Raw genomic sequence first — 25,644 nt, forward strand, 5'->3', positions numbered from 1 at the left:
TGCCTATGGCGTTGTTCATGATTTCGGGGTCCTGAGGAGGAAGAGAGAGGTTTCTTGACCTCTCATGGTGCCAAGATTCAGTATGAGCCAGCTTATTCAAGCCCTGTTAGAAGCCATACATTTACCTACAGTTGTTTCTATCCTGAAATATAAAGCTCATACCAAAGTTACAGACACCATTACCCAGGGTAATGACCTGGCAGACCGAACAGCTCAGACAGCACAGACACCACCAGACACGACAAGGACAGAGGTACCATTACTGACATAAAGCATGACAGTCAGGGATCCCACTCAAGATGTACTCGACATACAGACACATGCCATAACAGATGAGATAAAGAAATGGACTTTACAAGGAGGGGTCCAGACTAACCAAGGTTAGATGACTAAGGGAAAAGGTACATTGTTTTCTTCTCAGCACATAGTCCAACACACGTAGGAGAGAAGATGATAGATGATGATAGACAGCTTACAGTATATTTGGTTTAACAAGCACCTACGTACAGCAGTGAAGCAGAAAGTACGAACATGTACGATCTGTTGTCAGTTCAATCCAGGTAAAGGCATTCCGGTGGAACTAGGCGGATTTCATCCTCCTGACCACCCTTTTGAGGTTCTCCAGATGGATTATATCCAAAATGGACAGATGTAGAGGAATCAACAAACATGTCTTAGTAGTTGTGCACTGTCTAGATGGACAGAAGCATATCCAGTTCCAGATTATACTGCTGTTACAACAGCCAGACAAGTAGTGCGCAGTACTTCCCCAGCTATGAATCACCTCATGTGATCTATTCAGATAACGATCAGCCATTCTCCTCTGAATTAATGAAACAAGTGTCCCTTCGAGGAAATTTCATTGTGTCAGACACCCAGAAGCCGCAGGCCTTGTAGAAAGACAAACCAGACAATTAAGACAAAAGTTGCTGAGATCTGTACAGAAAAAGGCGTGGATTGGATGGTGGCCTTGCCGGTCGCCCTCTTTTACATGCGTATGGTAGCTCATTCCAGAACAGGCCTATCTCCTTATGAACTTATGAACTATATGTGGGGTACGCCTATGCCTAAAAATGAAAAACTGACTGATGTTGACAGTAACATGCTGACAGATTACCTTGCTTCCTTGATTTCTGCACTACTCTCTTTTCATTCACAGGTTGCTGCTGCCTTCCCTGACACCTGACACCCAGGTCAAGGAACATGCCATAGCACCAGAGGATTCTATACTTGTGTCCGGATTTTTGATCGTTCAAGTCCCCTTGAGCCACGTTGGAAGACGCCGAAGTTGGTGGAAGGACGTAAAGGCCGAACTCACCTTCATCACTATTTGGAACTTTGGATTTTCGAAACTTTAAAAAAAAAAAAAGAACACTGACCTTTGCTAGAAAATACCCCTCAGCAAGAGTATAGGTCTAGAGTAAGATCTAGTAAGTCAGACGTAGTTTAATTGTTTAAGCCCACCCGGTGGTGAATCGGTTAGACTAAGTTTTCTGACATGTATAAGATCACAAACAAGAATAGTAAAAACGAGAATAGTAGGAAGAGAGATAAGAAGGAAGAATACTGCAAGAGATTACGCAGTAGATGTATAGTTACCTTAATCTTTCTTTTTATTCTGTGCATTGTTATAATTGGTGTCAGTTTATTGCTACATGTTTTCTTTCCCATTTCCTCACATATACACTCTTCCAGTAACAGCACCGCAGAACACACATTTAGTGACCTGCCTCCCCATGAACTGTCACATCGACTTGCACTACGTAACAATACATTTATTCGAATGTAACACCATTCTCATCAGACCAGCAATGCGACCGATTGCTGGGTATGTGGCCAACTGCCTCCTTATCAAGAAACGAAGGGAGTCTTGCCCTTCTACCCTTTACCGTTCTCACACAATGGTTCGTGTGGAGCATGGTTTGCTCTAATAACCTCAATAGATAAAAAGTACATAGATTATCCAGGTGGCTGGATATATGGAAACCTGAATAAAGTAATGAATGAAGCATGCTTCCCAGACAAAGACGGATTCCCCCAAAGAAAGGGATCCGATTTAGAGAATGAAGAGTACGAACAGGGAAATGCATCTGTTAATTTTATAATGTTAAATGTTCAGCCCAAGCAAAATACAGGTCCACCGTTTATTTCAGTCCTGCCAGCAAAAGGTGATTTATGTGTTAGTAAGAAAGGCTCAGTACATATGGGACACAGCAAGTGTAACACTGTAGTAGAGTTTGATGATAACGGACTTTCTTCTTTCAAAACATCACGCCATACCTATTTCATTTGTGGTCAGACAGCCTACGTACATCTGCCCTTAGACTGGGGTGGGACTTGTTATATAGCATTCTTATTGCCACCCGTTTTTCTAGCCCCATCAAATTATCATAGAGATTCACGACTAGAACATGTTAGACAAAAGAGAGAGACAGATTCTGCAGGGATCGATCAGACTGAAACAGCATGGGAGCAATATACAGATTTCAACAGAGGATTCTTTTTCTTCATAGGTCCCATCCAAAACAGTAAACTGATATGCAGGTTAACAAGGACTCTTGAAACAGTTGTAAATGTAACTGCATCTGCCCTGGCGAACTTAACCCAGGAACAGTCTGCTATTAGACTTGTCGTTCTTCAAAACCGCCTCGTTCTAGACGTCATCTTGGCGGATAGGGGCGGAGCCTGTAGAGTCATCCGATCTAGTTGTTGCGTTTTCATCCCAGATAATGCACCATCTGTGTACGAAGCAATAACAAGACTCCACAAGATTGCTAATGCCATACATCAAGATCCAGGCACATGGACTTGGTCCAGTTGGTTCTGGGGTGTAATATCTGCATGGGGATGGAAAGTTATGTCCTTCCTAGGAATGGCCCTACTTATGGTATTTGGTTGCTGTCTCTGTCTGCAGTGCGGCCCGGCGATTTGCAGCCTGTGTGCTACTGCCTGTATTCCCCATCCACGTAAACAAAGAGTTAAAGATGAACAAATGATTCTGTATGATGAACTATACGGTCTCATGAATATAGATGTATCCTAAAGGGTTATGTAGGGAACAAGGAGGGAATGAGGAAAATGATATTTTGCCTGACCAAATATGACCAAATATGTCCACTACATATACCCTATGTTACATGTCATGTGCATGTCACCCATGCATATTTACCGTAGTGGCCTGAATCACTAGGCCTCTGCAATCATGTCCTGCAAGTCAAGTCATCAAGTCTCCCAAACATTAAGTTAGCATAAGGCCCATGTATTTGCATTGCATTGTGCACTGTTAAATAAATATTCTAATGAACCCATTTTGTGGCGCAGCCCGAGCCACTTTTCTGAAATAAGGGTGTTTCATGACTCCTGACACACTGAAGCTGCAGTTACGTCCCTCTGACCTCGCATACTTCTAGCTCAGCCGCAAGAAGCCCAGTAAGGGTTGCCAAGACAATATATTTTGCTTAACAGTTATCTGCCTGCCCGGTGAGGAAAAGTACACAGAACCCGTCCGAGGGAGATAGGCCTAGCCATTCTGTCTCCATATAAGTAAATCACAGTGCTTGCACCCATAGAAAGCTCATGCAATGAACGAATAAATATGCCCTCTCTGTCTTTTAGTGACGAACAACCTTTGCTTCAGATAATACATCCCCTGACTCTAGATATCAGTTGTACTAGATGTGCTGGTCGCCTTGACATAAGAGATCTCTCTGCTAGGTTGAAAGTCAGCCTCCACCCAGTTACACGTCAATTGCACGTCATGCTCAAAGTTGCACAATTAGGGCACAGTTCGAGCTGGTCATGCCAACTCCTCCTCTAAGTACCCACCCACCTATGACACCTACCTATCACACACCTATGACTCATCAAGTGTACACCCACATGTTCTTATCTCATTTTCTGTCTTGCGCCTGCTCCTATGTACAAGGAGTGAAAAGTATATAATATAATGTTTTGTTATTAAATGTTAGAAGACTCTTCCTGAACCTCTGTGGTGATGGAACATATTCTCCCTTTGACTCGAGTTATTGGAATAAAGCCCATTTTAACTCAGATACCACGGACTCTGCTTCTCACTTGATGCATGCTAATTGTTAATGCCTAGAAATTCAGCCAGGGTAATATTTTATTTACCACATACCTACTGCTGTGCCCCATAATAAACTTTTTTTTAGTTCTCGCCTGAGCCAGCTCATGCTCTGATCTGGTGAGACATTTTGTAAGTGGGCTTTAAAAAGTCCGACCACACGCTTTTGCTTGTGGCCTAAAGCTTGTGGTTACGCGCACAGGCGCCATCTGGCCTTCCTCTAGCACAGGCGCCATCTGGCTTTCCTCTCTTGTGCGCAAGCAGCAGCGTGGCCGGGTGCCAGCTGCATACCTCGCATTCTTTTGCGGCCGCGTGCCCGCGCTTGTTTTCCCAACATGCACTCCCATTAATGCCTCTTTGATCAGAAAGAATACGTTGCATGTCTGGAGAGGCGCAGGGCATTCCAGAGAAGTGAGGTTGCCAGAGCGCTCGGATAGTGTTGCCAGTCAGGCATGCTGCAAGCGTTTGAGAATTAAATGTTTCGCATTCCTCGACGCGCTCTGCCCGTATCTGAGCTCCGTCTCTAAGGCAAAATTTCTTTTTATAAACAATGACACACGCTGAGTCAATCTCCCTAGAATACATTGTTAAAAAAATAGTTTCAATAAAACCCATATTGTTTCTTTCTGTTTTGTCATTTGCTGGTTTAACTACATTTTTGCAGTCTTGTGAAGTCTCAAAAAACGAGTAGACAGAAAAAATAGTATTCAAATGCATGTACCGCGTGATTATTGGTGGCGATATCCTATGTTCGAATAGTACTGTTATTGTATGTACACAGCGCTTCCTAGTACCCACGAAGAAATGCAGCCGGCTTTGTAACTTACCTTCCTTGCTAACATGCAGTTATTCCTTTTTTTTAAAAGAACACTAAATTATACTGTTGGACGTTTTTAGCCGCCTCAGTGTCACGTGGACACTTCCTCCTCTCCCGCCAAGACTACATATCTGCAGGGGCAGCTCAGATGACACGACTGGCCTTCTGCTGAGGGGGAAATATGGCAAAAAAGTTCTAACTCTGATATGTTTCCTGGGCAGCTGTTGCACACCGTTTGTGGTGTTTGACCATCAGTTTGTGCGCGGGGTGCACACTCTGACTAACGACAGAAGCTCACCCAGCCTGAAGGCATGCGTCGTGTCCGGCTATCATTCGGACTTTAGTTACCCACAGCTTCCGGCCGGACACTCCTCACCAGTGTTTCACTGTGCACAGACCAAAACTGACCCCCCCCTGCCGCTGTGCTTCTGTTTAGGGCCCTGATCTGTTGACTGGCTCCGATGCACCCTCCTCCTTTTGTAAATAAACCACCCTGCTCTCAGGGACATTGTTAGCTATAAACCATAACTGATTTTGATGTACAGGACATAATGCTGGTTGTCTTTCTTGTTGTGCATCTTTGCATGGATGTTAATACTAAAGTAAGACTTGGGTTGAGGAAATGCTCGATATTTTGAGTTTACGTAACTCATAAGACATGATGAAATGAACCGACAGTTTACAAAGAGACGCAACACTAAATGGTGCAAATTATGGTGGAAATCAGGCACGCAGTGCCCATAGGACTTGAAGGGCTTCATCAGCCCCTATTCTCCCCCTCCCCGTCATGTGTGGCAGTCCGGGCAGAGACGTTTCCCGGGCGCGCACACACAGCCGCACCTGAGTACTTCATAGATCTTTAAAAGACCATTTGCATGTTAATGAGGCTTTGTTGTTCTTTCACCGCTTCCAGAGCCCCTGCTCCTCTACTCTGCCAATTACTGGAAGAATTAGCCCCCTCCCTCGATTTTTTTTTCTTAGCTACACCCCTCCCCGAAATTTGACTCTAGTTGTGCCTCTGGTGGCAATCAACTTTCCGTTGCCCAAGTTTTTAGTGTACCATTTGTTGACTCTCTTGCAGCTCCACATCCGCCTTGTGTCGTGAGGTGATAGTTCCCTCGGAATACATGCAAAGTGGGCATATCTGGAGTGTAACACCTCAAACACCGCTAGGTTTCAACAAAATAAAAGCCAGATCAGCTAAAGAAGCAGGCCATGGCTTTGCCCCACATTCTTACTGCAGGTGAAACCAGAGGCAGGCAAAGGGACAAGCAATAAATTGCCTGATACTCCTTCCTGCACGTAAAATGTGGGATTTAAAAGGAGGCACACATCCTACTGAGTTCCCCCTGTGTGTGTGCGTTCACAAAGAAATTTGACTTCTAGACGATGTAGATTAAGTACAAATATTACACTATACAACGCTGGTAGGCCTTTGCGCCATAGGGTAAGGCTGAATGCCACACATCAGACATTTCTTAATGCAAACACCACAAGTGACTTTTCTAACGTTTGTGCAGTGCATTCACTCATTCCTAGCTAATCCACACAAACACATAAAGATTAGGCAATCCCCTTCATTTGAACCCTTTTTCCTCATTAGGGTTCTGAGTACACAGTATTACTATTTAACCATGTCCACCCCCCTATTCACAATACTGAGATAAAGCAGACTGGGCGAATTAATGGTTTAAAATAAGAAAACATGTATGATGCCATATTTTACTCAAAGATGAGCCATCGTGCTCCAAATCATGTTTGAATAATCTATTATCTGATCTTGGCCCCAAATGCAACAAGCATTTGCAATACAATAGGTTGCGCCTTTGGGACCTTATAAGTATTCAGCCATGCAACAGTTGATGTTGTTGCACCAAGGATATTGTGCTGGATAACTAAACACTCAAAGGCGAGACCTATTGGCTATGCCAATGCTTGTTCTTAAATGCTCAGCCGCCTGCTGTCCTTTTTTCAGGTTGCCTGAATTACAATGGTTTGAAGATTTGTAGACAATAGGATTAAACTAGATTTACAATATTTTGTGATTTACTTTGCTATCAAAGGTAGTGCAAATAGGGAATAGTTCACTTATATCCTCCTTTTTAATTAATAAGTGGTATTATTGCCTAATACCTACTGCATTTTCTTTGGGCTGTAAACCACATTTGTGATAAAATGTAAATCACTGAAAAAGAGTGCAAACAAGAAGTTATACAGTTTCCATTATAGACATGTAACTTACAGTTCAGGTACCTATCTTTATTGTTTCTGCAGGGAATTAACTATTGGACCAGTAATGGCACGCAAGCTCTCCGGACAGGAAAGTGATTGCAGTGGAGAGGTTGAGTCGTCAGTCATTGAGGCAGATCAGGGGGCGCAAGGTGAAGAAAACTGGTAATCTAGATTTAATACCACCATTTGCATTATGTTATTTTCAACCTGTGTAAGAAAAATTAGTTGTGCAAATTTATGCCAGAATTCTCTGAAAATGGCTTTGGTTGTCTCTTTGATCAGCTTGCAAAAGTGAAATTAATGTTGTTTTATAAGGTCTTTAAAAATATTTGCTAAGTGCCTTTGTTTGCTTTTAACTGTTTTAAACTATAACTATAACCATTGGTGTAGGTAAATTAGAAATATAATACATTCCCTGAACTGATCAGCCACATTACATAATCCCTAATTCCATTTGGTATGTACAAAATAATCCATGACTAAATAGAGTACATTGAAATATAACGTTTATTTACCTTCGATGCCTGTGAGAATAGTGTGCCAAGATACAATAGTAAAATGTCTCACTAGTAAAGCAAAATAAAAACAATCTGAGCAACATTGCAACCAACGTGATGGAACACCTAATGTGCATATGTTTTGTTCTTAAAACACTTAAGTACTCCTTACTATGCATCACTCACAGTCCGGTGTATCCACTCAAGCTTAACACAAGAAAAAACAGAAAATAAATCTACAGCAGGTTAAAATACGTCTCCTAGAAGCACATTTCAACTTGTACTTAACTAGTCCCACAAACGGGGGGAATGGCTTGGCAGTCGGACACATGGATGCAGCAAAGTTAGCTTGTGGGGGCCCCCATGAACTAATCGGTCCTGCTGCGATCAAGGCAGAATACCCGACATGCAAAGCCAGGTTTGGGGCTCCTGACTGCTGGGACCGCCAGTCATCGAACGAGGTGGTGAAAACCTGCTTCAAGAACAGACAGGAATTGTCTCAAGGCACACATGTAGACAATACAACATAATGGGTAGGATTGAAAGCTGCCTGACAAGACAGGGAAGGGGGGTTAGTTCGCAGTGACTAAACAGCAGACTCCTAAGGCCTTCTGAGGCGACAGTGAACTGCTTCATGGAGTGCACTTGATACCCGGGAGAAATTGGACAAGATACTCGCAGCTGTCACTGAAACAAGATACGCGCTTGTGAAGAAAATAGATGCAGTAGTGGTCGATCTGGCCTCCAGAGCGAAGAAAGCTGACAGATAGGATGAAGGAAACGTAAGGATGGCTGGCACGCATATCCTCTAAAACTGCAGAGTTGCTCAGTCATAACAGAGCTCACAGTCATGCTGCAAAAATGTAAGGGTGGTTGGCCTGCTAGTAGTAGCCTCTATTAAAAATTGGTTGACGGGTGAGGTGGCACCACTAGGACTGTCCCATTTCTTTGGGGTAGGGCAAGCTTACATGGTGTCTGGCCTAACCCCCTACTCCCCTTTACCACTGCTACACAACCCTCCCCAGGATGATATATGGTGAATGAAGCAAAAGTTATGCTCCTTACAGATTATACCCTTGCTGTACAGAACCAAAGGTCCTAATTTCTAAGAGTTTAAAAAACACCTTGGAGATGTTGTGCACTACTCTTTGTGACGAATACTTCTTCCTGCAGATTCCACACCTGTATAACAAACCCAGGCATCAGACTGGATCTTAAAACTTCAAAGTTCCACATTGCTGGGTGCTGGCTCCGGATCAAAGCCGGAAGTGGCGTCCGATGACCTCAATGAAGCCATATAGCCCCTGGGGCAACAATGTAGTTTGCTCACACTCTTTGATGAGTTTTTCCTCACAAAACTTAAAACTATAAACTGCAGGTACCATGTCTCTTCCCAAAAAGTCAGGATTTAAACCCTATAGGGATTGCGCGAAACAGATGTCCATCACGGACCCCCACGCCGTGTATCTGTGGTGCCTGGGTTCAGACCACGACTCGTGGTCCTGTGCTTTATGTTAAAGCATGTACCTGAAGGCCATTACAGTGCGGGAAGCAAAGCTTTTCATAACTGACCTTGGAGGATCATCCGAGTCAAAGTGTGCCATGCACAGTTTGAAGCGGTACAAAAGGGGGTGGTATTGGACGGAGCATCTGAATCAATCAAACACTCACACCCAGTCAAAAGATCTGGGTTTAATCCATCACCTTCTTTAGCCCACTCTGCCACCCCAGTTCAGACATGGCTATATGCAAATCAGTCTGACCCTGTGCCTCATGGGAACAGTCCAGCCCGAACTGCCAAGCCATGTCTTCCCTGGACCGGAAACAAGCTTCCGAGGACCGGTTTCTGGCATTCCAGCCGTCTTCAGCCCGGCTTGCTTGAGGCACAGTTTGAAGTCACCATCCTCTTCTCTAGGAGTGAGAAGAGTAAACACCTCGAAAGCACTTCTTGCTCTTTTTGTAAGTCCCATTGTCTCTTTCCCACCCCCTCAGGACCATTATCTTCTGAGCTGGAGTTAGTCAACAGTGATCCCGTGAACCCCATGCCTCCGTTCTGAGCTGCCCTGCACCAGTGGTTACTCTGGACCCGGCCCCAGGTTGGCCCCTATCTCCACCTGCACCAGGATCTGTGACATCCACATTCCCAGCACCGATACAAGCATACCCAGAGTTCCCAATGTCTGGTTCAAACCCAGCAGTGTTTCTGCACACCATGTACTCTTATCTTTTCTAAGACGTCATTGCCTACCGACGTCCCTCTGAGCTCTTCAACGCCATGCTGACAACTAATGTTCATGCCTATGGCCTGATGCTTACCTGCATTGCACCACTGGCTCCATTGCCGGCCCGCTTCATATTTTTTCAACTCGGTCCTGTGTTACACGATGCCATTGATGGCACCATTGCCACCAGCTCTTCCTCCACCTTTGATTTCGGAAATGGTGCCACCAGCACCAATGCTTGACTCTGTTCTCGAAATAAGATCTCGGAGAGAGTCCCAGTGCTTCATTGCAGACAAAAAATACAGGGATAGGCTACATTAAATCTTTGGCACTAACTCAAGCACCATGAAATGGGCTTGGATCAGGAGACGCAAAGAGAATTTCAAGGCCTATCGTCTGCAAGTGGCCTGGACACATCTCCTGAACTGGCTAAGGCCTTCCCCGCTGGACCACCAATACCTGAGGTGACGTCTCTTCATATGATCATTGTGAAGCAGAGGTGCTTGATCTCAAACTCTTAACTGCAGAGACTAAGACTAAGGCCCTCGGAGAGGTGCTCCTGTCATCAACCACTTCAATTGAGCCCATGCTCTCCTTTAATGAGGCCCTCCGAGAGCCAGTCGTGGCAGTGTGGTGGAAACCTTCTGCAGCGTTCAACAGGCTAGTTTCCCATTGGTATCGCCTTGCTCCAGGTGATCCACTGTTCCACTCTTCTCCTTCACCTTAAAGCCTTGTGGTACAGGCTTCCTGCTCTGGACAATCTAGAGGGACCTTCTCATCCACCCCAGGAGAAAGTGCATCGAAGCACCTAAAGGCATTGGGAAAGAAGTCCTTCTCTGCAGGCCTCATGGTGCTAAAATCCATTAATGTTCGTGTTTTTCAAGAAAGATTCACCTATGACATGTGGGACATGGCACAAATGGTGGTTCGCCCCCTGGGCACTGGTTGTTATCCCTCATATGAGGTTTTATCAAGTTCAATTAAATAATTCCGGACACTGGTCTTCAGTAGTCTCCTGGTTTGTTTTTATTTATGTTTCGCATCCAAGGGAAATTATACTTCATCTCCCATAATGCATCAATCATACACCATTTTGTGTGCAACTTTCAAATATCCCAATGCATTTCGGCCTAATTGGCCTTCATCTGGGGAATATCTAAAATGAATGGAAAGAGTGCTTCTCAGTATACAAGGGCCATGGGGTCACTGTAGAAGATGCGCGTTATGTTATTTGTTACTAATCGATTTAAATCATACCTATCTTCTTGGCCAGTAAATAAAAACATTAAGAAAACTGTGCCGGGAGGTGTAGACCTTCCAAGACGTGTTGGGTCTAAACTCCCACACTGAGGTCCCACGGTAAACTAAAATGACCTTCCTAGAAAAATGTGATGAACAAAGGCATTAGATTACAAGGGTGACGGGTGTGTGATATTTATTAAAAGTTCAATATAATCCCAGTGCGTATTGATGTGCAGAATAGTTTGATGGACCTACTCTTTGATGGAGCGTGTTTATACTGTGTTAGAGCACTTCAAGATCAGTAAGGCCACCACTCGTTTCTGGTCTTGCATCCACCTTGCAGCTGTGTTTCTGTGGCTTCTCCAGGGGCTTTATCTTTTGCAATAGGCAACAATATCACCCGCAAGTTCAGCAGCCACATCCACTCCTTCATTCAGCCAACCTCTTTCTTCTCCCATGAACCCTCAGGAAAGCACTCTTAGGTTACTTCTCTACATCCATAAGGAGTCTGTGAGAGGGAGAGTGTCCTCTGTTTCTCTTGGACTAGAAGGCCATCACTTGGGAGTGATGGGTCCTTCAGATTGTGGAAAGCAGTTACACTCTCCCTTACCTCAAGGCTCCTCTCCCTATGCTCCCCTTCCTTCTACCCTCCCCTCACCCTCTGATCACCTGGCCATACTTCAACATTAGGTGGCCGAATTTCTGAAGGGAGTAGTTGCATAAGTGCCAGTACAGGAAAAGGGACAGGGGTGTAACGCATGTTAATTCCTGGCACCCAAGAAAGACAGGGATCTGCGTCTGATCCTGGACCTCAGAGACCGGAACATCTTCATCAAAAAGGAGAACTTCAAGATGCTGACCCTAGCTCAATTCTACTGTTGTTGGAGCTTTGAGACTCAATGATGTCTCTCGCTTTACAGGATGCATGCTTCTGCATCACTATCCTTCGGATGCATCAGAAGTACTTGTGGTTTGTGATGGGTTCCACACACTCCCAATTTGCGGTACTACCCTTTGGTTTGACTTTGGCATCTTGAGGCTTCACAAAGGTGATGGCAGTGGAAGCCGCACATCTCAGGAGGTCGGGCATCCCTATCTTCCCCAACCTGAACGACTGGCATATTAAAGCAAGTTTGGCAGAAATGGTGTCACTCCTTTTGCAGTCATCAGTACCCATGCTGTTTCACCTGCAACCCTGCCAATGACTCCAGATAATAGGGCTGGTGCTGAACACGTGCCTTCCCGCCACCTCAAAGGATGACCGACATTCAGGAACTTGTCCATTATTTCAGCACAGCACAAAGTTACAGCTCTAAAGGTCCTCAGATTCCTAGGTTTGATAGCTTCCTGCAGTCTCCTAGTCATGTATGCACATTGGCCCATGAGGGCACTGCAGTGGTGCCTCCGCAGACAGTGGCTACAAAATGTGGGAGGCCTGTCGGGCTTGATCATGATCTCCCCCATGCTGCTTCTAAAGTGACTTGTTGGGGAAACCAGATGAACCGGAGGAAACCAGATGAACCTGGCATGTAGAATGGCCTTCACCCCTTCTTTCCCCCAGCCCCACCCGTGTCTGTGGTAGTGACGAATGCCTCCACCCTAGGTTGAGGAGCTCATCTGACGATCAGAGGCCTCTGACCTTTAGAGGAACAGGTTCTTCATATCAGCTTGTTGGAACAATGGGCGATTCGACTGGTACTCAAGGCCTTCGTCCCCCTCCATCCAAGGTCGATCTGTCCAGATCTTGACACACATTATGGCTGTGATGTGGTATATCAACAAACAAAGGTCTCCCCTCCTTTGCCTGGAAGTGTTGAGACTGTGGCCTTGGGCACACCATCAAAAGATCAGGCTCACCGCCAATCAGCTAGCGGGTTTCTTTATTCAGATCTGACAGCCTGAGCCGGTACTATCTTACAGATCACGAGTGGCCTCTTCTACCAGAGATAGTCATGGACATCTTCACCTAATGGGAGCACTCATTAGGTGAACTTGTTCGCCTCTGAGAAAAATGCTCAGTGCCGACCGTTCTGAGCCCTCCATTATCGGTTATGGGAAGCCTTGGGGGATGTGCTTCAGCTGAGGTGAAAATCACAGCTGCAGTACACGTTACCCCCAAGCTCTTGATACCTCCAGTTCTGAAGAAGATTCACCAAGACCAGGCCCAAAGTCATTCTCATTCCCCAGATTGTCCAAGAAGGGTGTGTTAGGGGGATCCCCAATGCTTTTTTATATGTTCCCCGCTAGGACTCTCACTCAGGCCATACCTTCTTTCCCAGTCTTGGTTACTGTGTGGGGGGGGTGACACAATCTCTGAGGCCTCCACCCACATGCTTGGAGATTAAGCGGGGACATCGGAGTTCCTTTCAGCTGCCACTGAAGGTGGTAGACTTAATCTTGTCAGTGCATTGGCCCTTCACCAAATCTGTTTACTCTGGCATGTAGAGCAATATTGTGCGTGGTCGGCGGACAATAGTGTGGACTCCTTGCTCAAAGGGATTGTGTGATAGGCACTGTCAATTGGAATTTAGTTGTGTTGCCTGCATTCCTCGGTCTGCTGTACCAGCCGTCCCTTTTCAAATCCTCCATAGTTATGCATTTTCTAAAGCGGTTGTCAAATATGTATCCTCCGACCACATTTGTTGTTCACCATGTGGCCCTTAATTTACTTAGAACTTTTCTTACGAGTTCTCCTTTTGAAACCCTGCATAGTTGTCCCTTAAGAATGTCAACTGGTAGGTACCACTATGGACAGATGGGTGAGCGAGTTGCAAGCTCCCAGTTCTCATCTCCAATTTACCTCTTTTTATCCTGATAAGTTGGTATTTCAAACCAGGGCTGCTTTCCTGCCAAAGGTTGTGACTCCATTCCATATGAAGTATACAAAAAACTGAGTGATGGAATGCTTGAATTATTCTCAGTTACTGGTGATAACTCAGGCTTCATTGCAATCAACCGTCCTCCCTGAACCGTAACGAAAACAACAAAGGAATGGTTCTATCCATCACTTGTTTGTGCACTTTAGTCTATTCAATCTGAGGCAGTCCACTACCCTCCCAACTTTGTAGTAATCGTTCTCACTTCACTAAGAAAGAGCGGTTGCATCGGTTGGCTCCCAGGTGGGCGGTCATCTGCTATCTAGACTGCACCAAGGACAGAACGGCTGGATGACCAGCTCTTTGTTGAATACTGTGGTTCTGAAAAGGACTTTCGCAAGATGGATCATCCTCTACACCAACACCTGCTATGATTTGGCCAAGAAAAAACCTCCAAAAGGAATCTGGCCCATTCCACCAGGGCCAAGTTCACTACTTCTGCCCTTGCCAGAGGAGTTTCTATATCACATCAGCAAGGCAGCTATGTGGGTGTCCCTACACTCTTTTCTTAAGCACTACTGCCTGGACTCTGAAGTGCCTACTGTTGGACTATCAGGCCAGATGGTTCTGCAGGATTTCCCTGTCTAACCAAGCATTAAAACTCCGACTTTTGCAAGGTATTGTTCTGTAATCTCTTCTTCAGGTGAGGAATCTGAGGTAGAAGTATCCATCTGTGGTACTGATCTTCTGGTGGATACTCTATCTACCTGCAGCTTCCTCACTGACCCGCCTGCCTCCTGTTATAGGTTGCGTTATGGGGAAAGTGAATAAGATTCCACTTTTATTTTGGTACTGCACTACTCTGTCGATGTCAATATACCTCTAACCTTGAAGGATTGATGGAAATGGTAGGAAACTGAGGTTGTTGTTGCGCCGAGGGGGTGGAGTTAGCTATATGGCTTGATGACATCACCTGACACGACTTTTGGCGTCGGTCGGAAGCCTGCTCGCCCTACCAGCAACATGAGAGCTTTGAAGTTTTCAGGATACAGTCTGATGTCTGCGTTGGTTATAACCAATGGTCATAGCACTAAATTATTGGCATATGCGGATGACCTGGCAATCACCACTAAGGATCCGCAAACGGCAATGATTGAATTAACTCATCTTGCGCATGAGTTTGGATTATGTTCTGGCTATAGGCTTAATACCGAAAAAACTATAATAATTGGGACTAGAAATATCTATAAAAGAGATCCAAGATATGTGGATTCTGCAGTTTATCTTGGGGTAAGAATCAATGCTAATGTTGGGAAAATCATCGAGGAAAATTATCTGCCTCTACTTACCTCAATAGATAGAGAACTCAGAAGATTAGATGTTTTACATTTATCTTTGATTGGGAGGGTGAATGTACTGAAAATGTCAATGTTTCCGAAATTGTTGTATTTATTCCGTGCCATACCCTTACTAGTAGAAGAGGGTTTGCTTAAAAAAATGGAAGCAGTTTTTGTAAAATTCGTGTGGCAGTATGGGAAAGTCCGGAGATCATTAGCTCGACTTTCTACACCATTAGAGGAAGGAGGGCTTTCTGCACCCAATTTGAGGCTGTACCATTGGGTTTGTTTACTGCTGCAAATGAATTATTTGTTGAGAAATGATGTTTTAGAAACTCCACCTGGCTTCTATAGAATTCCGTCAATTTATGAAGTATTACTAGGAGAAAGGGCTCGGGGGCTCCTAACACGAGAAATTAATGTATCATACTTTAAAAGGAGTAAAAGCAAAGTAATGCTAAGTGTATGGGGTACTTGGAAGGCGATACTGAAATTCCTGAAAATCCCGAAGATCAATGGTATGATTGACCTCTGGACCTCAAGACCTTTTTCTCATCTTGGAGAGAACAGAAATAGTAGCTCATGGAAGGCATTGGGTATTAGATGTCTGGGGGATGTCATGTGTGGGGATGATTTACTGGAGTTCGATATATTACAACAGAAATTTGGTATTCCGGCTACCCACTGGCTCCTGTATAATCAAGTCAAGCAGACGATTAAATCACTCAGACCGAGATTAGCATTACAGGAGATAAATCCTCTTATAAAGTATGTAATAAATGGCGGCAAGAAGATCAAAGTAGGGTATAGTTATCTCTTGAAGGCGCTGGGTAATGATATTACACAGATAGAGTCTGCTTGGGCTCAAAGGATAGGGGATCCAAATGTAGACATAGATTATGTGCTCGTATTGAACAAAAAGGTATTAAGAGCAACTAATTTAAAAGCGCAGCACTACAAGATGGTTTTCAATTTGTATTATACCCCTGCAAAGTTGTTTCAATGGGGGCTAAGAGATAACGATAAATGTCCAAGGTGTAATCAAGGCCCGGCGGATCTTCTGCATATTTTTTATTCTTGTCAGAATCTTACACTTGTTTTAATAGAAATGGAATTTTTTTTATCGGGGCTGCTAGAGTCTCAAATATCTCTATCCCCAATTATGGTTTTACTTGGTAGGGATGAAAACCTAGCAATCGGACATGACGCTGAAGCATTTATTTTTCTATCCGTGGCTGTTTTTAGAATCTTAATTGCAGCGGCTTGGAAAGACCCGATTGCGCCCTCTTTTCAGATGTGGCTAACCAGGCTGCTGGGGATCCATAATATAGAGGAATGCCTATATAACTTTAAGGGTAAAAGGATGAAAGAATATGGTAAAAGGATTTGGGCTCCTCTTAGAAAGTGGAGAGAACGAAGATGAATAGACAGTGAGTTGATGTAAGAATGATCCCCCTGTATTATTTGGACTGTAACATTTTTGTGTACTTTTGCTGCCCTTTTGCTGTTTGCCGAGATGTTTTTACATATTAACTGTCTGACTTTATCATATTCAATATAGTTTATATCCATATGTGTAAATGTCTGATGGGATTCAGTTGGTATTTGTAAATTGTGTTATATTCCGATCCATCTCAATAAAAAGATTTAAAAAAAAAAAAAAAAGGTTGTATAGAGGAGAGATCTGCTGGTAGATACCGCATCCACCAGAAAGATCTTTACCGCAGGAAAGTAACTTTTTCTTTTTGCTCAACTTAACAGCGACTGATAAAACAGTGTTTGGAAGAGGATGCTGGCTGGAAAAATGGAACAGTAAGTAGTTATGAGATATGCTGGCTCCCAGGAAGAGACCGCAAAAATGGAACAGAATGAGACACATGCTGTTCAAGACAGGCAGGCGCCCCTTGTAGCTCCAAGGCAAAAGAGAAATTCTTACTTAAAATGTCAGAGGCAAATAATGCCACTAAAAGGTTTAGCATATCTGCATACCTGAAAAGGAGGAGGGTAGGCATCGATTGATTTATTACATAGATGAGCGTGTCAAACTTAGGCGACGGTGGAGAAGGCAGCTCTTTTGCACTACGTACTCTTCATTTGCGAGGGAAGCATGATTTGGATCAAAAAGGGGTGCAGTTCTCTGCATTGAGAAGACCTAAATGGTCATTTGTTGCTTCTATTTGAGGAACTTCACAGGAGGGAAGTCCTGATAGTGAGTATGCATGCGTTCATGAATCCATAACAGCAGAGTTGTAGTTGCACCAGTGATCCTAGGAAGGGACTACAATGAGGTGAAAGATATAACAAGACTTGTTCCATCCAACGCTTCTAGGTTCAGTAGTGCTCAGAGTTGCTAAAGCAGTGTTGGACTGGCAACTCCATTGGGAGGTAGAAGATGCATGGAAGGTGACTAACCCAGTCTACAAAGAATATTCGTTTTATCCAAGCTTATATGTTTTTTTCGTGCAAAGCTTGAGAAGATGTATTCCTTCAAAAGAGTACTGCCATTGGTAGCAGATAATGAGCACATCGGCAGTCCATACTCTGATGTTAGGCCACTGCTATTACACCTAACATGGAGCAATAACAGGACGACTATCACTTCCTGGACTTTACAGCCAGTGCACTAGATGATCCAATATTTAGGGCAACCAGTAGCTAGGAAATAGTCAGATACTTCCTGGAGAATTAAAGCACTGCCTGAAATCCATTAATAGAATAGGAGGCCTTTAAAGTTGCAATAAGGGTTAACTGCATGTGATGATCATCATTTAGAATGTGTAGATTATTGCATATACAGAGCTAGGAGCAACATTCAGATCCTGGATCAACCAGTACTAGCCCCTGCAATCTGCAAATGCTATCTTATGGTGACCAAAGAAACAAACAACCAACTACGACACAGGCTAAAATACCATGATTAGGGCTTATATTGCCTCTGGCCTGGTTGATTTGCCCAGACTAGTGAGGCGCTCCCATTGCTGGACATAAGTCCAGCAAGAGGCACGTGAAATAGGCACAGGCAGACCTAAATAGGATATTTTATGAATACTGTCAGTCTCTGTATGGCTGTGCAGAGGGGCGAATTAAGAGTTATCGACAGAATACTTGATGGCTACCAACCCGAAGTGTCCGACACCGGAGCAGAGAAGACATTAATGGTCCAATGAATATTCAGCAGGTAAGGTTGGCCATCACCAGTCTGGCATTTGGCAAGAGCCCTGGTTTTTATGGACTGCCAGTAGAGTATTATAAAAATATGCAGGCAAATTGGCACCTACATTATAAAAAGTATATGAGGCTGCCTACTAGATGTGGAAATTACCAGATTCCACCAGTGAAGCTGATAGAGCGGTAATTTCATCTGGTAATATCTCAATGCAAAATCCTCATGCTACCTCTATTTTACCGCTGAAAAGGTGTTGGGCCCTTCACACCATATATTACCTTCAGGAGACTAAATAATCATGAACAGTCAAAAATGCAATTATTATTTAAGCCAATGAAGAGAGTTTGTTGAGTATTTTAAAGGATTTTATTTTCTAGTCAAAAGTTAATTTTTTTCTGACCCTTTATTCATTAGTAAAATATCAATCCGGTTACAGAATTTGGAATACAGAATACAGAACATATTACAGTCTGCATATATGCAATACATGTAGGAAAGAAAATGTGGCGCAAAATATCAGTCAAAACTCTTAGTTTCTAAGAAAAATAGTCGTGCAAGGCTAATCAATAATTAAATAGTTTGCAAAACTCCCATTCTGAGAAATAAATGCATGAGTCAAATAAATCTTTTCAGACCTAATTAATTAGTCAAAGCATAAACTTGAAGTTTAGCATCCAATTCTATCCTAATCAGCTGCACTCTCTGCATCTCTGTGTCTCTGATAGGAGCTGCTCCTTGAAAGCACCCCTCCTTCACCAGACCTTAAAGGAATGTGGCCTGGTGCCAAAATATGACCTGCTAGGACTCTCTGAAAAAAAACTTCCCTCTCCTCGGGAGCAATCTCCACCCTTCAGCTATCTCCCGCGACGTTTCTCGTACCTAACCCATAGGAATGAAGCAGAGCCTAAGCCAAAAACCAAAATAAGCAAAAAAGCCAACCACTCCTCCAAAGAGATCATTATTTATACTCTAATTCTTGGCAGACTACACAAAAATGTTGCATCTTCAGGAAAACTTGTACGTGATTGGTCAGCCATGCTGGCATGAGGTCTCACTATCCTGACTTATTTTAAAATCCTGACTATACCAGGTTTAACAAAAGAAGCGCAAATGAGTAAATACATTTGATAAGTTTGCAACATTTGCTAGGAAAAATGTTTCTATCTTTCCTCGTCCTTCCTTCCACAGCGCAGGCTAGAAGGATACTTTAGCTAACTGGTACATTGGCACAATCACAAGAATGTACATTCACAGTGGCCTTGACTCCATGTCTTGAGGAAAGCTGACACAATCTGTGCATGCTCTCTTCTCTTTAATGCAAGTCATAACCTTGATGGATTCACAGACAGCCATGTTATTTGTAGGCCCAAAAATAAACAAACAAAAGAGAATATTAATTTTGTGTAAATCAGCCCATTATGTTTCCCTCCCTCATACTAATCCCCTCATAAATGTTTACCGAGCCAAGCTATAAGTTTAAAGCAGCTTTTTCTATCATTTGTGTACAACATGCAAAAATGTTCAATGTACAACATAGCATTATTATGCATTAGTGTAAAATTTAAAAGCACACACAGTTAATACAGCGCACACAGCAACATGCTTTAATGTTTTAGATCGCTTTTTATGCAAAAAAGCATTTAGCCCCATGTGTAGTGTTTGGTGCATTGTTAATTCAGACACATTATAAAAAGAGGTGTTTTAAACTAAACTGGTTTATCAAAATATGCAATAAGTCAAAGTCTCTTAAGACAGAAATAGTGAATTTAGATTACAAGGATGAGCTGGGAAGAGAGAAACACCTTCTATTAATCTTCAAAGCTAAAAAGGCCACTTTTCTCTACACTGCAAAAACACATGTTAATTCAGCACAAGCATTTCAGACTGATTAGGCCTCATATTTTTCATGTGCCATGTTTTTAACTTGCACCAAAATGTGTGTGTCAATTTTAAATGCAGTCTGTCTTAAGCACAAAAACAAACAATGCCTGACTCCAGATGAAATCTGCTCCATCAAAGCCATGATTGCTCCTCTTCCTAAGCGTGGGCTAGAGTCATTTGATGAGAGCATATAGACTGCTACCCATGTTAAAGGTTATTTATTACATCTTAAGTAAAATTGTGGCTTCCCGCTTATTGGCAATTTTATCAGTTTTGATCCACCAGGAACAGAGTGGCTTTGTCCATGGACAGTGCATCACTTTATATAAGACACCTGTTGCACATCCTGGAAAGAATTCCAACTGAGGCCGGCAAGTCAGTGATTTTTATTTTTTATTTTTCAGTAGACCGCGATTAGACATTTGATAAATTAAATTGGAATTTTCTGGGGGCAGTAATGAAAACAAGGAGCATGGAGAGGCGATAATAAAATGGACCACAGTACTGCATATACACCCCGAGAACAAGAATAAAATGTGTATGGACCATATCCGATGCAATGAGAATTGAAAGGGTTTACAAGTCAGGGTTGCTCCTTGTCCTGTTATTTAATCTGGTAAAGGAGCCTCCAGCAGTGAGACTCAAGCAGGAAGAGGTGCTTCTGGGAATTAACACAGTGGACCAACATCATATTTTATCGCTCTACACAGATAATATCCTGATTTTCCTTATGGATGCTCACTAAGGCCTAATGTGCACTATAGATATTCTGACAGCATTTGGTGTGATGTCGTAGCTGAAAGCTAACCTGGAAAAATAGTTTTTCTCTATTAGACCTGCTGACTGGAGGTAATTTTAGGGTAGTGAATGGGGCAACTAAAGTTGGAACTGCGCTCAATCAAGAATCTCGGTATAAACGTTTTCCATGATGAGCAAGACATAGTTGAGGCCAATGTGGGTAGGGCAATCGGGTAATTGAAGAGTAGTTTAGGCGTTTTTTAGCCGAAGCTACCAATTGGCACAGTGGGGATGGTGGCAGTAACAAAAATGGTAATATAACCATGGCTGTTCTAGTACTTAACTAATATGCCACACAGTATGCCTATAGAATATTTTATGGGAGACTCAATCTACTGAGACTGCTGTGAAATGGAAGCAGACACAGTTACCCTCAGAGCGATAGCGATGCTGGTAGTGAAAGAAGGTTTGGGTGCACCAATCTATGAATGACCTCATTTGGCGGCACAATATAGTAAGTTGCTAAGTGGTTTGCAGACAAGCCTCCAGTTGAGAGGGTATGAAAGTGCACGAAGTGATGACATTAATCCGTTCCAAGATTTTGTGACCGCTCAGGCTGCTCCATAAACTAGTGTAGACCGTTAAACAGCACTGAGACGAGTTACTGTGCTCGTGTATGCAACCAGTTCTGTATGCTCCTAGGATACTGCTGACAGTGCTGAAGGGGCAAAAGATAAGCAGCACCGCACTCTGGAATAAATATGAAATTCACACAGCGGGTGACATGTTTGAAGATGGATCCTTGAGGGCGTTTGCGGAGTTAATAAATGGTGTTTTCCCAGGTCACTTTCTGTGCTATGATAAGCTTATTAGTATCATACTTGTGAGATGGGGGCCTGCTGTGTTAACCAAGCCCAGTAGAAACCACACAATACACACCATAATAAGACGAGGCAATGAATGAATGAACTGGATTTTTATAGAGCGCAGCGTTCACTCCAGGGAGCATCTTGGCGCTATTGGACAGAGACCGAAGGAAAGATAGGGAGGGAAGAGGTGCCGAAAAGAGGAGGACTGAAAAAGGATCAGATTAGTGCTAAGATTTCCTGATCTGAGGTGCTAAAGATCCAAGTTTTTAATAGCTTTCTGAACATGGGTTCGTTGTTGGTGTGTCTTAGTTGGGTGGGCAGGTGATTCCAAGCTTTTGCTCCCAGTGTGGCCAGGGTTTTCCCTCCTCGGGTTTTCATTTTAAAGTGGGGGGTTGGTGAGCAAGTTCTCATTGGAAGACCGCAGGGTTCGTTTTGTTATGTAAGGTCTAAGATGGTTTCTCAGATAGTGTGGCCCACTTCCAGTGGTGGTCTTATAGGTGATGGTTAGGATCTTAAACAAGATCCTTTTGTGAATGGGCAGCCAGTGGAGGGTTTTTAGGGCATCGGTCGAGGATGACCGCTTGGGGAGTCCCAGTACCAGCCTTGCGGCGGCATTTTGGATCACCTGTAGTCGTTTTATCACCATTTTTTTTGTTCCTGCATATAGACCATTGCCATAATCAAGGCGGGATAAGATCAGGGCCACTGCAACAGTTTTTCTAGCGTGCAGGGGGAGCAGATCAAAGAATTTCCTCAGCATTCTTATAATTTGAAAATAAGTACCTGCGACTGTGAGTGCCTGTTTGTGAAAAGAAAGCGAGGAGTCAAATTTAACACCTACATTTTTGGCCGTGTCCACTGTGGCGGGCGGAGGGTCTGAATTACTGGGCCACCACCGGGTGGGGTTAAAGTTGTTAGCTTTCCCAAACAACATAATCTCTGTCTTGGAGCTGTTGCACCTGAGATGGTTTGACTCCATCCATTTCATGACTGAGGTGAGGCAGTGATGAAATTTTTCTTCTGCCGCAATAGAATTTTTGTCCAGGGTCAGAATCAATTGGGTGTCGTCTGCGTAGCTGATTGCTTCAATGTTGAAAGAGTCAATCAGTGTGAGCAAAGGGGACATATATAAGTTAAAAAGGGTCGGACTCAAAGAGGATCCCTGTGGGTCCCCTGAGGACAGTTTTTTCCCTGTAGATTTGTACCTACCCAGAGTGACGACCTGTTTCTAAGAAATGCGGTAAGCCATTCATGGGCTTTATCATTTATTCCTATTTGTTTTAGTCTGTTTATCAAGATGTTGTGGGAGACCGTATCAAAGGCCGCGGAGAGATCCAACAGAATCAGCACCGCCTCTTTACCTTGATCTAGAGCCCATTTCAGGGTGTCTGTGGTGTGGAGCAGTGCTGATTCTGTTGAATGCTCCGCTCTGAAGCCTGATTGCTTGGGATGAAGGTAGTTGGAGCTTTCCAGGAACTCGTTTAACTGTGTATTCACCAATTTTTCCGCTATTTTACTCCGACATGGGAGAAGGGAGATGGGTCTTAGGTTGGAAAGTATGGTGGGGTCTTATAGTTTCTTTTTCTGGAGAGGTTTGACCGCGGCTGTTTTCCAAAGGTCAGGGATTTTTGCAGTTTTAAATGTAGAATTAATCATTTGATTTATGACCGGGTTAACTATCTCAATTAATGTGTGAAGAATCTTGGGCGGGCAAGGATCGAAAGGGGACCCTGATTTGCATAAGATAGCCTTCTTTGATTCGTCTAAGCTAATTTCTTTGAACCATTTGAGTTCTACTCTAGGACCTGGGTTTTGGGCTAGGGGGTCTTGAGCTATACAGTCAGTAAAATTGTTTTTTAGCTTACTGATTTTGTTTTCAAAGTAATCTTCAATATCATTACATAGTTCCTGTGAAGGGGGAATTTCAGAGTCAAGGCTAGCTGGGTGCGTAAAAGATTTGACTATTGTAAAAATAGACTTTTGGTTGTCATCTGCCCTTTCAATAAGGTGCGTATAGTGCTTCTTTTTTTCCACCCTTATTTGTAGGTGGTAGGAATTTAGTCCTAGTCTAAAAGATTTCAGGTCTTCTGTTTTGTAGTGCTTTCTCCATATTTTCTCTAGGTTCCTGCACTTATCTTTCATGGTTTTTAATTGGGGTGTAAACCAGGGAGCTGACTTACGTTTTGCGTTCTTGCCCTTCTTCCACGGTGCTAGCGTGTTTGCTATTAATAGCATCCAAATGTTAAACAGGTCATTGTCCGTGTCTGGGTCATTTGTGAGGGTGGGTTTAGAAGATTCCGCTAGATCCAGCAGATTGGGGCTGGCTAGCAAATTCTTCCAGTTGCGGACAGGGGGGGTAATGTCTTTCCCCTTTATGGGTCCATTTTCATAGCATAGATTAAATGGGAACGAGCAATCATGCAGCTATACAAGGTATAAGTGGGCCTGCAACCTCCGCCAAGACCCATCAGACCCAGACTGTATTGCTGCACTGAAATACCTAGCACTAGTGTCTAGGAATGCACAATTTAATTTACAACAGTGTAACATACTACACAGTATACCTTACTCCCAAGAGACTAGCCTTAATGAACCAAACTAATCAATGCGAATGTCCCCGGTGCGGGGAGGAAAAGGCGGGTTTCTTCCATCTGACTTGGCCCAAAATATTGGATTAGTGTAAAGAAGTGAATAGTGTAGTATAGAAGACGACAGTTAAAACTGGGTCTGCTGAAACCCCAGTGCTCGTGGGGGCTTTTAACTCTTCCAATCAAGAGGAAAGTGGGCAACAGGTTGATTTGTCTCTCTAATTGGCAGTGTGAGGTATTACCACTTCCGGGAAATCCACCCAAGGTCTCAGGCTGACTCAGTGGGTCAGAGCAATACAATACTATCCTGAAATGGAAGGCGAAACGCAGAAGCTGGATAATTGTAGAGGCAGGGACAGGAAGTAATTTACACACGATGGGTAGAGGAAAGGCTTGAAGAGGCGAGCGGATGTATGTCGTTACTATTCATGCATTTACAACGCATGCCTTTACGACCCAACTTTTACAACGCAAGTCGTTACAACGACTTGCGTTGGGGGGCGCTGGATAGTGAATAGTTTAATTTACTATTCCAACTCCAGTCCCCGTGGATAGTAGGGAAGGAGTTGGATAGTAAATTAAACTATTCCCTATCCTGGAGCGCCCCCCAGCGCAAGTCGTTGTAACGACTTGCGTTGTAAAAGTTGCGTCGTAAAGGCACAGCGTTGTAAAAGTTGCGTAGTAAACGCTGTTCCCCAGGCAAGCAGCTAGAGTAGGACAATGGAAACCTAAATTTGCAAACAAGTGTGAGCATAACTTAAAATTCAAAAGTACATTTGGGGTTGTCCTATGGTTTTGGAGTAATATCATTACTTTGTTGGCAACATATAGATAAATCATCAGATTGGTCCTTCCCAGCCCCTTTTCTTCCCCCTATTGTGCCAAAGCATAATCAGCAACTTGTAATGCATATTTCGTAAGAGCTCATCAACCCCCGGCATAGACCAGCAGCATCGAACACTTATGTAATTTGAATGATGTAACAAATCAGCAAATTAGACACCGTGCTGACAGAGATCTTCCTGTAGTTACTGTTTATATTTCTGCTTTTTGTTTTACGGGTTATATTTCTATTTTTTCTAAGCAAGGTACTGTCCAAATAATAATTGAGATGGATTGTGAACTGTATTTAAAATGCAAGAAATGATCAACCAG

At 43.5% G+C, this 25,644-nt stretch overlaps 1 protein-coding gene across 6 annotated transcripts in view; it reads left to right on the forward strand.

Annotated features, from left to right (window-relative positions):
* The window catches only part of SNX16 (sorting nexin 16), a 249,202-nt gene that overhangs the window by 208,751 nt on the left and 14,807 nt on the right, over window positions 1-25,644 (forward strand). For 2 of the 6 annotated variants that reach the window (XM_078687097.1, XM_078687096.1), the window contains exon 7: window positions 7,176-7,295. The exons of 2 other annotated variants lie outside the window; for them this stretch is intronic. In XM_078687097.1, coding sequence (XP_078543223.1) covers window positions 7,176-7,295 — 120 coding nt within the window. The remainder of the gene's footprint in view (window positions 1-7,175; window positions 7,296-25,644) is intronic. 2 more of the 6 variants (XM_078687099.1, XM_078687098.1) reach the window with 1 other exon arrangement.

This window comes from Lissotriton helveticus, chromosome 4_1, assembly GCF_964261635.1.
Source record: "Lissotriton helveticus chromosome 4_1, aLisHel1.1, whole genome shotgun sequence".
Classification (NCBI taxonomy): Eukaryota; Metazoa; Chordata; class Amphibia; order Caudata; family Salamandridae; genus Lissotriton; species Lissotriton helveticus.